This window comes from Aptenodytes patagonicus, chromosome 1 (genome assembly GCF_965638725.1).
Source record: "Aptenodytes patagonicus chromosome 1, bAptPat1.pri.cur, whole genome shotgun sequence".
Lineage (NCBI taxonomy): Eukaryota > Metazoa > Chordata > Aves > Sphenisciformes > Spheniscidae > Aptenodytes > Aptenodytes patagonicus.
The window spans coordinates 133068795-133084531 of NC_134949.1; the positions used below are offsets into that span (position 1 = coordinate 133068795).

General features: G+C 36.3%; 1 protein-coding gene across 11 annotated transcripts in view; it reads left to right on the forward strand.

Annotated features, from left to right (window-relative positions):
* DMD (dystrophin) overlaps positions 1-15737 on the forward strand; it is a 1394632-nt gene that overhangs the window by 621316 nt on the left and 757579 nt on the right. For all 11 annotated transcript variants that reach the window (XM_076355694.1, XM_076355734.1, XM_076355779.1 and 8 more), the window contains 3 exons: positions 1291-1425; positions 2197-2346; positions 10576-10737. In XM_076355694.1, coding sequence (XP_076211809.1) covers positions 1291-1425; positions 2197-2346; positions 10576-10737 — 447 coding nt within the window. The remainder of the gene's footprint in view (positions 1-1290; positions 1426-2196; positions 2347-10575; positions 10738-15737) is intronic.

A 15737-nucleotide genomic window follows, 5' to 3' on the forward strand; every position in this document is an offset into this window, starting at 1 on the left:
CATTTGGCTTCTGTAGCAACCCTGTGACGTTGTCTTCACCAGCTCCTCTAGGCTTCTTTCTTCCATGGCTAAGGATTTTGATTAAATGGCCCTGAAGCTGGACAGGTGGTGTTATCTCAGCATGGGAACGGCATTTGATCTGCTGGCAAGCTGAATATGTCTCATGCATTTTGAGTTGACCCTGCCATTTTGGTCAACTGCATTACAGATTCTTGCCATAGGACTATTCGCATATTACACAGTGGTCACAGTGAATTAGGTATGATTTTTTTGTTGTGAACTAATTTACAATAACTAACTTCATACAGGACAATTATTTACCTGGGTAAAATTTATCTCCTCTACATTTCACTGTGGAAAATTAGGTGTGTAGTCTAAGCATGTAATCTGTATTTCCCCTGATCACTGATGTTGTTGTGTGGTAATATCCCTCTAAAACCTCCTCCTAGACCAGACACTTACATTTGATATGACCAAAGTTAGGTGAGATGAATCGCACTCTGGGAAACTTGGTCTACAAACAGCCTAAGGCATCTCAATAAAAGTATTTTATCTTCTACTAACAAAAAAGGAACAATGAAAAGATGATTTATGGAGAGTTTAAATGTTTTTCTTGTGTATCAAGTGCAATTTTTATCTGCTTATTTAAGTATCTTCAGGCACTGTAAAAATAAAATATTAGACAATAATTTAATTCCAGGAGAATAAGAACATAATTTCATTTTACAACATTATGTTTAGTACTCTAGCACTTAAGTGGTCTATAAATTGCACTAAATGTGGTTTAGAATTAATATCCATAGAGATTTCAGTCAGAATTCTTGAAAGCTGTGTTTTTAGACATTTTATGAATCTGTGCTTTAAGTAATTAATACACAGAATATATAAGCAACCTAACTACATCTTGTAATAAAGACATAAACTTCTAACATGAGTCTTTAAAAATTCTGATAATTTCTATATTTATATATTACAAGAAAATTTTACAGAAAAGCATATAAAGTGGATAATTCATGAGACAGAAGATTCAAGTTGTGTTTTGCAGAAGTGTTTGCTTTTTCATGTTATCTTCTGTGGTTTTGCTCTGTTTAATCAAAATGTTTTGGTTTTGTATTATATTTATTTGGAACATATAAATACTGGGGAAAAAATCAACTATATGGCACCGTAACCATCAGATATCAACCATGTTGTTTTGGGGATGAAGCCTGCGATGTTTTCAATGTTTTAATAAGTGAAAGTTAGCTGTGAGATTTTCAATCTCAATAGACTTTTTTTTTTCTCCATCAGGAGGTATGGGCATGTTGGCGTGAATTATTGTCCTATTTGGATGTAGAAAATAAATGGTTGAATGAGATTGAACTGAAACTCAAGGCAACTGAAAATATTCAGGGAGGTGCAGAAGAGATTTCTGAGTCTCTAGACGTAAGTGCTGACTTAAATAATATCAAATCACATGTACTGATAAATTGTAAATCACATTACATTCAAAACAAACTATGAATCAATACTACACGTGAGTAAGATGCAGAATATTTGGCAAGTCCTATGTTCTCACTTGATGCAACAAATGAGGTTTTGAATTTGAATCCACCTAAGTGAAATGGAGTAATTAAATGTGTTATGCCAGATGTCATAGACAATCTTTGGTGACAATAAAATACATGTTCTTAAAAAACATGGCCTCACTTAAGCCAGTCAAAAAAATGTTGAAGACTTCAGAGAGAGCAAGTTTTCATCTTCACACTGCAAATCTGTTTATTATTACTTAATTTTTATTCATGGAACCTTTCAAATTTGTAGAAATTAAGTTAATGCTTTTAGTGGATTAAATACAAAATGTTACATTGATAATGCATTTTTGCTGTTGAAATTCATCAATTCAGATACTCAAGCAAATTTTTTATTTTTAAGTACACAAATGCTCCCACCGAACTCACTGGGCATAGTCCATGTTTTTAAAATCAAGCACCCAATTTATTGTTTTGCGCAAAATCTTTCTTTGTTTTCAGTAATAAGTAGTACGGAACATTTGTTGTCAAGACATGGGACACTGATATTTTTATCTTTTCTCTCTAGTTTTATTGTGTATGAAATGTGAAGTTTCTTTCTTACATTTTTAAGGGGAATTGTGATTGCTCTGTAGAATCTTATTTGCAGAAAGGAAAACAAACTACTACTTTGACCTTTTTTCAGTCTTTGGAAAGTTTAATGAGACATCCAGAAGATAATCGCAATCAGATTCGGGAATTGGCTCAGACTTTAACTGATGGTGGAATCTTGGATGAATTGATCAATGAGAAACTTGAGAAGTTCAATACTCGATGGGAAGAACTTCAGCAGGAGGTATATTTAATAATTGACCTGTCCTCCCATTAAACAACTGACAGTCTAGCACCATTAAAAAAACGAAAAAGTTATTTTGTTGGTATAGTTCCTAAACAGTACACAAACAAAGACTTATTTTAGAAGTGGATGGTTTGCCTAGATGTGGTGGGCTAACTCCGATGGTAGCAAAGCACCACATGGCTGCTCGCTCACTCCCCACGTCTCCTGGTGCGATGGGGGAGAGAATTGGAAAGGCAAAAGAGAGAAAACTCATGGATTGAGATAAAGACAATTTAACAAGTGAAAGAAAAAAAGGGAAAAAGCAAGTGATGCAAAACCAGTCACTCGCCACCAGGAGACTAATGCCCAGCTGGTCCCCGAGCAATGGCAATTTTGGAAAAACTACCCCCCTCCCTGCTTTTATTGCTCAGCATGTCTTTGTGTGGTACAGAATATCTCTTTGGTCACTTCAGGTCAGCTGTCCTGGCTGTGTCCCTTCCCAGCCTCTTGCCCACCCCAGCCTACTCACTGGGAGGGGCAGAGTGAGAAAGGGAAGGCCGTGGCACTGTGTAAGCACTGCTCAGCAATAGCTAAAACATCCCTGTGTTGTCAACACTGTTTTGGTCACCAATCTAAAACACAGCACACACGGGCTGCTGTGAAGAAAATTAACTCCATCCCAGCCAAAGCCAGGACAATAGGTAAACTTAAAATTCCAAAACTGAAGTGACCATCTAGTGGACTTAATCTTCAATGGCGTATTTAGAGATGCTTTCTCTGACAAAACTCTTGCTGAGAAGCAAACTATTTTCAAAATTAAATACAAGAGTAGCATTCTCTTACAGATATATTCTTTACTAAACAATAAGTAAGAGTCAGTGTATCAATGAAAGGTTTTATAAAGACACTTCAATATAGAAACACGTTTAGCACAAGGAGAGTCAAATCTAGCAATATGCTAGATTAGCAATCTTTGCCACAGACTCCATGGAGAAAATTTTACTAATTCTTTGCAGATCCCACTAGTGGAACAGTATACCTTTTTGCTGGTAAATCAATTCAAAACTGTGATACTTGTGCATGAATATTTACTTTTAATACTAGGAATTTATTTAACATACATTTGTGTGCGTACTAATACAAGTGTGTGTGTATGTGTATAATGGCAGGACCAAACAGAATTCACCAAAGAATTTTAAGATAACCAAAGGATACATAAGGAAATAGCTCAACTACTAGTAGTTTACTAGTAACAAAGATGGGGACAAACTCTAACTAAACACAGAACAACCTTACAGGACAGAGTAACAAGGCAGTTAAATTACAGAAGTATTCAGTGCAAATACATGAAAAGTGATACTCATGGAGGACTTCTGACTTCATATATGAAATTGTAAGTTTTGAGCTGACTATTACTGTTCAGAAGGAAGATCTTGGAGATATGAAGAGAAACATCAGGAAGATGTCAGCTCAGTACTTGGTAAAGATCAGAAAGGAATTATTAAGGAAAGACCTAGCGAAGGACACAGAGACCCTCTTTATGACTGGAACCAGAACATGTTCAAAGATGAGGTACAAAGACAGTGAAAAGTTACTCAGTTTCAACGATATAAACGATGCACAAGTAAAGATTTTTGGAAAGCAGCTGTGTTAGAATGATAACAATCTACCATGACAATTGTAACATTTTTGCTTCTTTCGTGGTGCTTGAAATGTACTTTGTCTTGAAAACAGTAGAAGTGAAAACACTACAATAAAATTTAAGGAAGGGTCCTCAGCTGTTCTGAGCTTAAACTTGAAGGATGGGGAGGGAAGGAGCCTGCTTCCCTCTACTAACTACCTGGTGGTAGTTCTGGTGCAGTGCAGGCATTCATGTAGTCCCATATTGCTGGACAGTGTTATAGCGGAAAATTAAACATAACCTTCTGTATACCTGCTCTTTCTTCTTCCTTTTTTTTTTTTTACGTCTAAGTTCTGTTTGAAAGCAGATACATTCCCTGGAATTCTGCTACCTTGTATCTGTTGGTTTTTTCGCGACTTGGAGGAGAAAAGTGGGAATATACAGAGAGCTTCCAGTGTGTGAAAACAGGACTTTCAAATACTCTTGCTGAGTGATGGATGAATACTATTGGGTCTTGACAATAACAGGCATTAAATCAAAATTCATGCCAGCTGCAGGGGTTAAATGTGGAAAGTACAACATGAAGATGTGTGATATTCTGGAGACAATTTGGATGAGAATATAAGCAAAATATATTAGAAATGTATTCACTGCTTTATAATTTAATTTAAACATAGACAAAAAGCGGGGGCAGGGGAGAGTCCTCCCCCTTCTTTGAAAGCCTGATCTGATATTTAGTAGTCAAATACTAATGGTGAGATCTGTATATGAATATAAGAGCTGTAAAGAAACTATTTCAATCGCAAGTGACTCAGTCACGCCGCTTCTTTACTGTGTGTTTTCTACAACAAAATGTTTTATAAATTTTCCCACTGAAGTCTCACACACTTTTTTTCATTGATTCCTGACACTGAATTTTCTGTGCTGTTTGTGTAGCCCTGTTGCAATCCAAACAGCATGCACTCTCCTTGCATAAAAATACATTGCAGGTGCATAACACTATTCAGCCTGTGTTCAAGGTCACTTCTACTTCAGACAGACTAATAGGCTATCCTAATGTGGTTAAGTTATTTAATTTTATTTGAATAATTGTGCAGGTAATTATCAAGGCAATAAGCTCACGTGGGCAGAAACTGATATGTGAAACATTTCTTCACTACTAATGGAGCAACCAAACCAAACCAAACCACTGCCATATGAATGATGCTGCAAGACAATACAGCATTGCTACTGAGATAGAGATTAATTTTTAAAGGCAGATAATGGCTTTATGTTTGTATGCCTTATCTTCTTTAGATAACAAAGACTGAGTGTGTTTAGTTTGCTGTTGAACATCTGGGGCTGCATCGATAAGCGACATATACCCGATCTTTACTTTTCAAGGACTGATTAACTTACAGCTCGATATATTGGATCTAAAAAACGCCGTTGCCCGAAGAACTTCAAGCTAATATTGCAAGTGACTGTCATCCCCTGTAATGCTGAAAGTGATTTACATCCTGTCCAGCAAACTTCAAAAATGTCAGCTAGATATTCTTGAGACTATGCTCGCAAAAAACTGTATAAAATGTTATTGTTCAGATGGGCTTTACACTAGATTCAGTTTTTATTCTTGGGGACTGTCTCTTAATTTCTTTTAGGACTCCCCTCAAGATTACCCTTCGTTTCTTTCAAAGAGCACACATTCATCATTTGACACAATTTTTCTGTTTTGTTCTCCCCTCAAGAGGAGAAAGAATTCTTCATGCCCCATCTCCACGTGATTGCTTTGAAGGCTGCTAAGAGGGCTGCTTTTACAAGCTCTGAGGCACTATCTGTCTGCAGTGATAACCTAAAGAGATACAGAAGTCCTCCTTGGTATAGTTTGCGGGTTTGGAATACAGCTGATCAAAGATGAATGTCACTTTGGGGTTGAAAGGTCAAATACCTGTAGCCACTTAACTTTAAAAACACACTGTGAAATATTACTTTGGAGACGAATTAGTTCTAGCTTGGAGGGTATTAAAAATTCCTGGGCCCAGAAGGAATGCTTTGAATGTTAGAAAAGGTGTTTTTAGTTTGCCTAAACACTAATCCACTCTGATTAAAAAAAAAAAAAAGCAGAGATTAAGAAATTAACAATTTGATGCAAAATGTACAGAAATTTTGTAATATATCTCAGACACAACCATTATAACACCAAGAATTTGGGCTAAATTTTAAAGTAATTTTAACAAGTCAAGAAGGAAATTTAAAGTTTTCTAGCTTTTTACTTTTTAACTTTACCCTGTGGTAATATTTCTCAATAATTAGAGAGTACAACTGAGCAAAAAAAAAAGAGCTGACATATTTCTGCCTTCCTTAACAGATCCCTTTCCATGAGCTGTAACTTATAAGCTAATTAATGAATTTGCTTCTGCATTATAAGTACATATACCCTCTAGTAAAAGTACTATAATTTTGGAAAGGTTTTGTTCTTTTTTTCTCCCACAGCACAACTACGGAGTACTGCCTCAACAAGAAAACTCTCCTTGGTTTTAACCATAAAACTCTAACCAGCATCTTGGTAACTGCATGTGTGACTAATGTCATTAAATACATGAAAGGTATTATTTAAGGAAAAAGTGGCAATATCTATAACTATAGCTTTATAAGAGTCAACATCAAAGAATGAGCTACAGTCATAAGCAACTGTTTGAGCACGTCCAGCTTTCCTGATATTTGATCGCCTCTCAGTGCAGCTGTTCTCTTAATATGGCATTTTATATGGATAATATGCAATGTTACCATTTCCTGCATTTGCCATTGATCTTTGTTAAATTGTAAACAGATTTATGCAATACCCCATGACATAAAAACTAAATGTTATGCTTAATCATAAAAAAATTACTAAAAATCTATGAAAACCTGTAGAGACTTTAATAAAAAATTCAGTCCATAATTATTTTTTCTTTTGTCTTTCATTCTGATAGTGCCTAACAGCAGATTTTTTTGTTTGTTTTTATTTTCCTTGACAGCTGTCAACGTTTCACTGGCTCAGAAATAATTGAACAGTTGGTTATTTTCCTGAGATTTCCTATTTAGCAATTAACTGTCAGACACTTCCCTTTAGAGACCAAAGCCTTCAGCTTTATTGACTGTGATCGGATAGCAGAACTAGAGCTTCCTGTTATGTCCTCAGACCCATTTATTCACTGTGCTGTTAAACCATCTATTTCTTCCACAGAGGAATAGAAAAACCATAATCTTTCTGAGAAGAAACAAAAACCCCAAAACCAGAACATCATAAATTAAAATATTTTTATATTATAGATATATAAATTTCAACTTTCACATGTCTTTTAAAAATATGCATATATAGATTTTTCACACGCACAGACATGAGTTTTAAGGACAAATTTGGAACTCAGGTTCACAGATGTAAGGGTGTAGTATGTCTGCCCCTTTTTTTAAAGCCCTCTAATGCTTACCTCCATCAGTAACTCTCTTCTGTACTGAAAGACAGGAAGAAGCCTCCTCCGTACTGTGGCATTCCCCGTGATTGAATTGATAAGTATTCTGCAATGCCAGTGATAGTGCCATGGACCTACTCAGTGAACAGGATTAAGTTTTTGAGTCAGCTGTTGTGTACTGGAGAAATATCTTACATTACAGGAGTGTATTGTACCTTTTATAAGATTATTGTGAAGACTCTTTTGTTACATTTGTTGTGTGAATTGAACAGGGTCAGGGCAGAGGCTTGACTTTAACTGAGCAGGACGGGGTCTGTTCCCAGTAAACAATGCAGACAAAAAAATTAAAGCAGCACCCATTTATATCTGAGAAAATCATCACAACTGTGAAGGTGCCATTTCCCAGCATTCGGCTGTGTGGTTCTGCTCCCACTGCCAAAATAATTCTTTTGTACCACTGCATTCACATCTTGCTCTGATATTATCCTTTCATTCATCTAAACTGTTCACGGTTTTTGGAAAAGATGTACTTTCACCTCACTTGAAGATACAAAATGTCACACAGGTTCTCGGGCTGTAATCAAATTCTCTCTGAGGACTATGAAAGGGGAATGTTTTGTCTTTGTGTGTGTGTGTACGTACTTACTTTGTGTGCACATAAAGATATCACAAGCATGCATATATATTTATCTGCCTTCATATTTGTTTGAAATCCAGCCATAAAAATTCAGTCAGACTCAGGCAAGGATTTGTTGTAATTCTTTCTTAACTTTATCTGCTTTAATATTTGATCAATGAGTTTGGGAATGTTTTAATTTTTCCAGTTGTATTCTAAAACAGGATTTTGATAGACATCGTTTCTGCTGATATCAGCACAGAGACGACAATTTTTCAAACACCACATATTTGGCATACAATTTTAAGACTTTTTGTGAGTTTCGATGCAGTGATAACCACTTCATTGCATGCATGCAGGCTCTTCCTGAGGCTGGCAGCAAATTTATCTATACTTAAGCAAGTGCCTAGCTGCAAATAGTAGTTAGTATAGGTCAGCATTTAACAAAGGTTCGAAGCGTCAAGTATTGCTATAAAAGTAGTTTTTCAGAAGGACTTAGCACCAAATTTGTGTCCAGTATATTGTATTCTCCAGAAAGTGCAGGCACTTATTTTAATGACTAATAAGACTGGAACTTTCTTAGTGTCTTATTTTAAGTGGTGAGCTTTTCTGAACATCAGGACAGAGCAGCCCTCAGTATGAATGGACTATGCATGTAGGTTAGTCCTACCAATTATCCAAAGAGATTGGTAAAGGCAAAGAGGTTTTCTTCCATGCTTCCAGGAGGATGCCCTTACCCATGGGCTGTAGAAAGCTACTTACCCTGTTACTGATCTAATAATGTGTCTCTCAATCTACTGTATAGTGATGTAAACGGAAAGGTAGAGAGTGACTGCATCTTAGCCAGGCTTACAAAGTAGTTGTAAGGAGTGCCAAGGTAAATGGAAGCTGTGGTTTTTAACCCTGCTGCTTTGAAAAGGCTGAGAACATTGTAATATAAAATCTCAAACCAGATGACGGTAAAAATCATTAAAGTAGCAAGCCTTAGTACTGTACTGGTAAGTTGCACTGTTTTAATGGTTCATCTGGTGGGATAATAATACCTTAGTGGCTCAGGTGCTTCCACTAACACTGACAGTATGGGTCCGATATGTAAAGCTGCCTAGTTCCACAGAAGGTTCCTGAAACTGGCAGTGATACAAGATTATCTGATCAGCTGTTTTGAAATAGCACAAAGCAGCTTACAAGCACAAATATAGTAAATACTGGTTGGATCCCTATCCTTTAACTAAGTCAAACAGCTAGCAAGAATGCTCGCAAAAAATAATGTTTTTCATTTGTTAAATGTGAAGCTCTATAAGAATCTGAGCTCTGTGGAGAAGGTACAGATATATCAAGAATTCTCACTGAATTGCTGAGAGATATTTTTGTTCAAGGCAACAGTTTTGTAATAGCTATGAAATCAAATTAAAGTATAGCTGGCTCACCAAAGAGAAAAAGTGTGAATTGACTTGAAAAATGGCAGGACACCTGGCAATGTTATTTAAAGAGTGCTTGCTTTCTCCCTCCTTCTTTGATGCATGTCAAAGAAAGTTACTCACTTTATTCTGTGGTCAGCAGTATGGCTGGGCTTGTACGGGCAGAAACTGTATTGCATTTGAGATTGTTGGTAGTTATTATGTGCTTTGTATAAAGCAGAAGCTCTGCTAAGCAGCAGCTGTAGTCTAAGTAAAATACGAGTCCGTAGGTAGGCACAATGACAAATGGAAGAAAGTACCAGGTTATTTATTACCTGGTAAATACCGTATTAAACTGTTACAAGTAATAGTTAAAGCTGACCTGTTTATGTCAAGTGTTTAAATATACATGTGTTTTAAGGACAACTTGGAAGGAGAATTTATTGTTCTGATTTGTTAAACCATAAAGGGAGCTCCTTTGAAAGGAAAGCATCCTTCTCAAAAAAAAGGATTGTATAAAGGGTGATGGTAGGCAATCCACTGTGGCACTGATGGTGGAGTAGAAGCAAGAGTCAACTTCCTAGACTAAAGGAGACTGTGGATAGAGTGATAATAGATTGGGCAAGTCCACAGACAAGACAAGACAAGGATCCATCTCTTTTTTTTCCAGAGTAGGCATTGCCTTTGTTCCAGGCAGCTATTTATACTTCATATAAGAGAGCTCCTTCTCAAGAGAGTCTTCATCCCTCTCACTTACTGAAGTGGATTGTCTCGGATGGGATTGTGATGACAGTAACCCTATTCTCAGTAAACAAAATCTCTTGAACTATATAATAAGATCAGGAGGACCACTATGCCTCAGAATGAAAGACTGCACTATCAGGATGGTTTTATTATGCAGCTTTGCCAACTTCCACTCTGTATAGAAACCCTCAATGCATGCATTGGTTTTTCAGGGTCCTGCATTTTTTAGATTGGGGGGTTTGTTTGTTTGTTTCTTACTAAAAAGAACTGAATCGGTGGCAAAAAGATGCGCAACTTATCGTACAAAAAGGTGGATGAGCACATGTCAGGAGTACTATTTTTGATTCTTAGCCTGCATTATCTGAAAAAAAAATGTGGGAAAAAATGTTTTATACGCATTATTACTGTGAATATTGATAACGTTGTCATTGGTTTTAGGCCGTGAGAAGACAGAAGAGTCTTGAACAGAGTATTCAGTCTGCCCAGGAGACTGACAAAACCCTCCGCTTAATCCAAGAGTCTCTTGCTGTTATTGACAAACAGCTAACAGCCTACATTGCAGACAGAGTTGATGCTGCACAGGTCCCTCAGGAAGCACAGGTAAGTTATATACAGGTTGAACTGATGTGCTTACTGGTTTTCTCAATCAACCGAAGAGTGTTTGGTTGTCCCTCAGCCTCATATTAATAACGGGTATTTGCAATGTGATCATTATGAAAGTGCAAGTAAATTTTAGGTAGGATTACTGTGAGAAGTTCAAGCTAATCTTCTAGTAAAGTCATATTTTCCTTCTGTTTTATATTATATACCTGTCGAGAAGATGTAAAGAACTATCAATGTCATGGAAGACTATGCAGTAACTTTAAAATGACAAAGATAAACAATGTGACTCTTTAAAATCCAGTTCCCTTCCTAGAAAGAAGAAACTCATCATCTTCACTACTCTTAGATGGCTCTTTTACAAAGTTGATTACATGGCCTAGGAATTATTACTAAATTATTGAAACGTAGACAACATTGTTAATTATTTCATGATGTGCCCATAAATATACTTCAGTTTTTACAGCTCATGTAAGTTTAACAGAAACAGCTTTTCCCATTGTTTAGAAGTGGTTTACTGAGCCTTTTAAATAAAATTGTACATGTAATTCTCATTTTCACTCTTTCATTGTTTCTTCTATAACATCTGCTTTACTGCAGCATTAAAATGATAAGAATACAAATTAAATAAACCCAAATATCTCTGGTATAAAATTATTAACAGTGTACAATGTTATGTACAGCAACTTTTCTGTAAATTCCACCTAAATTTAGGAAGTCAGATTGCAAACAAACAAACAAACAAAAAAGGCTACAGGGAAATTGAAAACGAATGCTTTATAGTGATTTTAGAAGAGGCATTCCATTGTGGTTTTTTCTGGCATGCCTGCAGAGTTTTAAATCATTGTAAAAAAATGAGTGTCTTGTGTGGAGTAGCTTAGATGATCTTAAATATATTCAGAGATGAATATATGTAGCCCTGAAAATCATCTCATTTAAAAATAAAAGTTTCCATGTCTTTTGAATTAAAATGTAGATAGAGGTACCTTTCAGTTGCTTTTCGTGTGTGTGTGTGTTTGTAGGTACATGCAGGTATTTTATGTGTGTCCATCTGATTTTAAAAAGCTATATTTAGAAAACAGGATCGTATTTGCATTCAGTCTTATTTTGAAACTGATTCTAATTTATTTGCTTCTAACTTACATCAGTATAATAGGATCAGATTCAGACTAATTATTGTTCCAGTTTGAATCCTAAGCTATGTTAGCTATTAGTAAGACCCTCCTGATTTTTTTTTCTCCTTCCCTGCAATGTGAATAATGTAAACTTTTTTTATGAAATAGGATACAAATCAGCATTTGTTAAAGATGTATCAGTTTAATTTCTCATCTTGTGCTTATATTACTCTAATACATAAGAAAAATTTGATATGAAAGTCTGCTTTTTTTCTGGTGTATTTGGACCCTTACATTGTAGCAATTTTCAGTGGTGCTTCATATATCCCATGGACGCTTCTGGTTTATGTGTGTCCTCAGGTACAATATTGGCAATGATCACAGGCTGTCTAAAAGGAAGTAATTCGGAACTTCAACTGAAGCAGCATAAAACTCAATCAACCTTAATTAGCACACTTTCATGGGAAAATTTCAGCTCAGCGCTTTTGCAGAACTTGTTTTTGTTCATGAGATTTTATTGTCTGATGTCAAGTTCACCTGATTATACTATATCCACTGTGGGAAAACCAGCATAGAGGCTGCTGAGTTTTTCCCTTTCATGTTTTTATTTTAAGATGCCAGTGGGACCTAATGAAAAAAACTTAATTAACAACTGAACAGATTTAATGCAAATAATGAAGTTCTCTGAAGTTCGGTTGTGAAGTTCTTTAAAATCCTTAGAGGGAAAGGGAATAAACAATCAATTTTATGCGGGTAAATATACTGAGTCATTCCTTTAGTGAATGGCCATGCCAATCGGTGGCAGAATAGTCACATACTGAATGGCCACATCTCCTGCGGAGCCTCTGCTGGCAGAGCTCTTTTGTAGAGCAGAAAACAGTTCATTCATATAAGATATCCTACTCTAGTGTCTGCACAGCTGGAACGGGAATCTCAGTCAGTGATGTTGGTTTCTGGGCAGGGGTCAGTTTATCCATGCTGAGGGATTTAGCAAACTCTTCAGCAATATGTGTTGCATTTCTAAAAGAACATATGGGAGAATTTATAATCAGAAAGCTGTTGAGGGTTTGGGAGCTCTGTGTGTTTGCTTCAAAAATTCAAATCCATTTAGAGCTTTGATAGGAGGAATAATCTTTGGTTCAGCTGATTGGAAATGAATCTGAGAAAATTATATTTAGCTCCTCTTTTTAAATGAAATGATTAGTTTATTCAGAAAGTTGACAGAAAGGAAGGGGAGTTAAGTATGTGTTGTTCCACTTCTCCTTTGGATCATTTTTTGAATGTAAATTCTTTGTGCTTCTTACTCCACCATGTGGCACTGAGAATTTAATGCTAGAAAGCCACTGCCGCCCAACTCATTTTGAGTACAGCTAAAGGTCCCTTATTCAGACCAAACAATCTAACAGCAACCACACAGATAAATCATTTCAGATTCCTCAGGGTGTAATGACGAAAAAATCTGGAATGAGGTAAAGCCTAAAACAATATTCCAGAAGGAAAGATTATTTGTTTGTATGCTTGATCTCATGATCCCAACTGAAGTCTCTCTAATTTCTCTAAATTTACCAAGAAAATGCAGGGAATGAAGTCATCATCACAGGAATTTGCCAGTTGCTGACTTTTTTTCAAGTACTCTTTAACTGACAGGAAGCAAATAAATCTGTACTGAAAATATTATATTTATATTGCAAAATATTTTTCAGATAATTATTTGTAGCTTTGTTATTAAATAACTTCTGGTGGGAGAGAGAATCTCCACTTTGTACTTCTGTTTAGTCTGAGCGATTACACAGGTTTATATTATGGGACAGAAAATACACTTATTTCACTTCTCATCTCATGTGACAAATCACTTGTCTGTTGTTCTTCCTGTAGACTTATGTAAAATGCAATGTGGAGAATAAATGAACAATATTGTGTTTCTGAGAAAACCAGAAGTAATGTACTATGTCTTTTCAATAATCTCCTTGAATAATTTCAGTTCTGTAGTGATAAGCACTACACAACTGACTATTTTGTAAGTGAAGACGGTTATTAATATCTTTTTTAAAATATCATTGTGCTATGTTCAAAATCAAAGTTAATGTGATGATATAATGGCAGAGTTGTTCGGTTGTGCAATGTGCTACTTGACAAGAATAATGCCATGCTTCATTGCCTTCAGACTAATATTTTGGGACAAAGAATTCACAATTGTCTACTTAGTGAAATGTCTAACATTAAAGGTATTTACACTTCCTTTTCCTGTGCTGGAAATCGTGAGAATTATTTTGTTCAGCCATGTGTAGATCAGGGGTCAAAGAGGGAATAGCTGATAAGAGTTATTCAGAAGCGTAAGCTTATATTTTGTTATGTATTAAGTTTGAATATCTATGCAGATTTCTGTACTATACAGGTTCTCACACTACACGTCTCCGTAGCATCTGAACACTGCATTAACTGCGTTTTAACTGCACACACTGCATTTGTCATGTCCACCTTACTTGTCAGTCATGTCTCTATCCTCTGATGATTTGCTCTTCTCATTTGGACTCTTCAGTTAATCTTTCTTGAAGAGTAGTGTTCAAAACTAAGTATGCTGTTCTTGTTGAGACTTACCTGTATGTCGTTCCTGCTATAGCATCATCTTCTATATGTATTATATGCTTTTATTCTTTTTTTGCAAACGTGTGACATCACTGGCACATTTTTTTTTTTGTGCTTTTAAAGATGGGTACTTCAACTTCACTTTTCTAATCTTCTGGTACTTTGTTTATCCTGTCAGAGTTTTCAAAGGTAACCACTAGCAGTTCTGAAATTGTTTCAGGTATGTTTTTCATGTCTGCTAGAATCATGATCTTCCCATTTATAGAGATTAACTTACCAAAATGCTCTCTAAATCTTTTATTTTCTCCATACATTAGGCTGAGATCTGACTCCTTAGGCATCGATAGCAATCGCAAAAATAAGCAAAAATGAGGTTAAACTGAGCACCATTCTTGAGAGCTGTTAGGGCTAGCTGAGTAGTACTTAGAGAAATACGAATCAGAAAACCTAATACACCAAGAAGAGCTGTCAAGCTGTTCTCTGCAACTCATGAGAGCCAAATCTGCAAATTTCATATTCAGGCAATTTTGGTGTAAGAGTTATGTGAGACTCATTAATTACAAAGGTAATCTAGTATAATTTGAGTTCATAATGGACTAGTATACAAAAAAGCAGAGAACAATTAGAAGTTCACCGTTTTGCCTGAATCATGTCATTTTGTCATCATCATCTTGTGCCACTGCAGAACTCGTAGGGTTGCTGTCAAGTCCAGGCCTTTTTATGCAGTAGATCTTAATGAAATCCATAGTAGAAAAGTGATGTTATAGGCTAAATTTAGACTGTTTTCCTAGAACAAACAGTGGAAGAAACTTAAGGTAATGTAATTACCCTTGCCTTCAGATCCGCCACTCCCTGTTGAAAGATTTACTACTCTGGCTATGTAATTTTCAGTTCTCGAGAATTAAACAATATTCAGTTGCCCAGTAATAGTGTTGCGTGATGTATTTTGTTGGAGGATGTGGAATGTGGACAGATGAATGTGGACGTAGTAGAGGATAGTATAACTGCTTAGTTTATTTTGACTAGCATGTTTTGCATAGCATGTTCTGCTTAAAAATGTCTATGAGAAGGGAGCAGCACGTTTATTTTCTGGCGTCCTCCAAACTAGGGGGAAAACCTATCTGAGAGCAAAGATGCTGAGCTGGGAGCAGCCTCTAGGAGCCCAGTGGGACAGAAAAGGACATTACCCCCAGGCTGGGGCGTGCAGCCTCCTACTGAAAGAGCACCTGCGGGAGCAGGGGACAGTGCCCGAGCCAGCCCTCAGGGGTTACCTACGTCTACCCACCATAGATTCTGCCT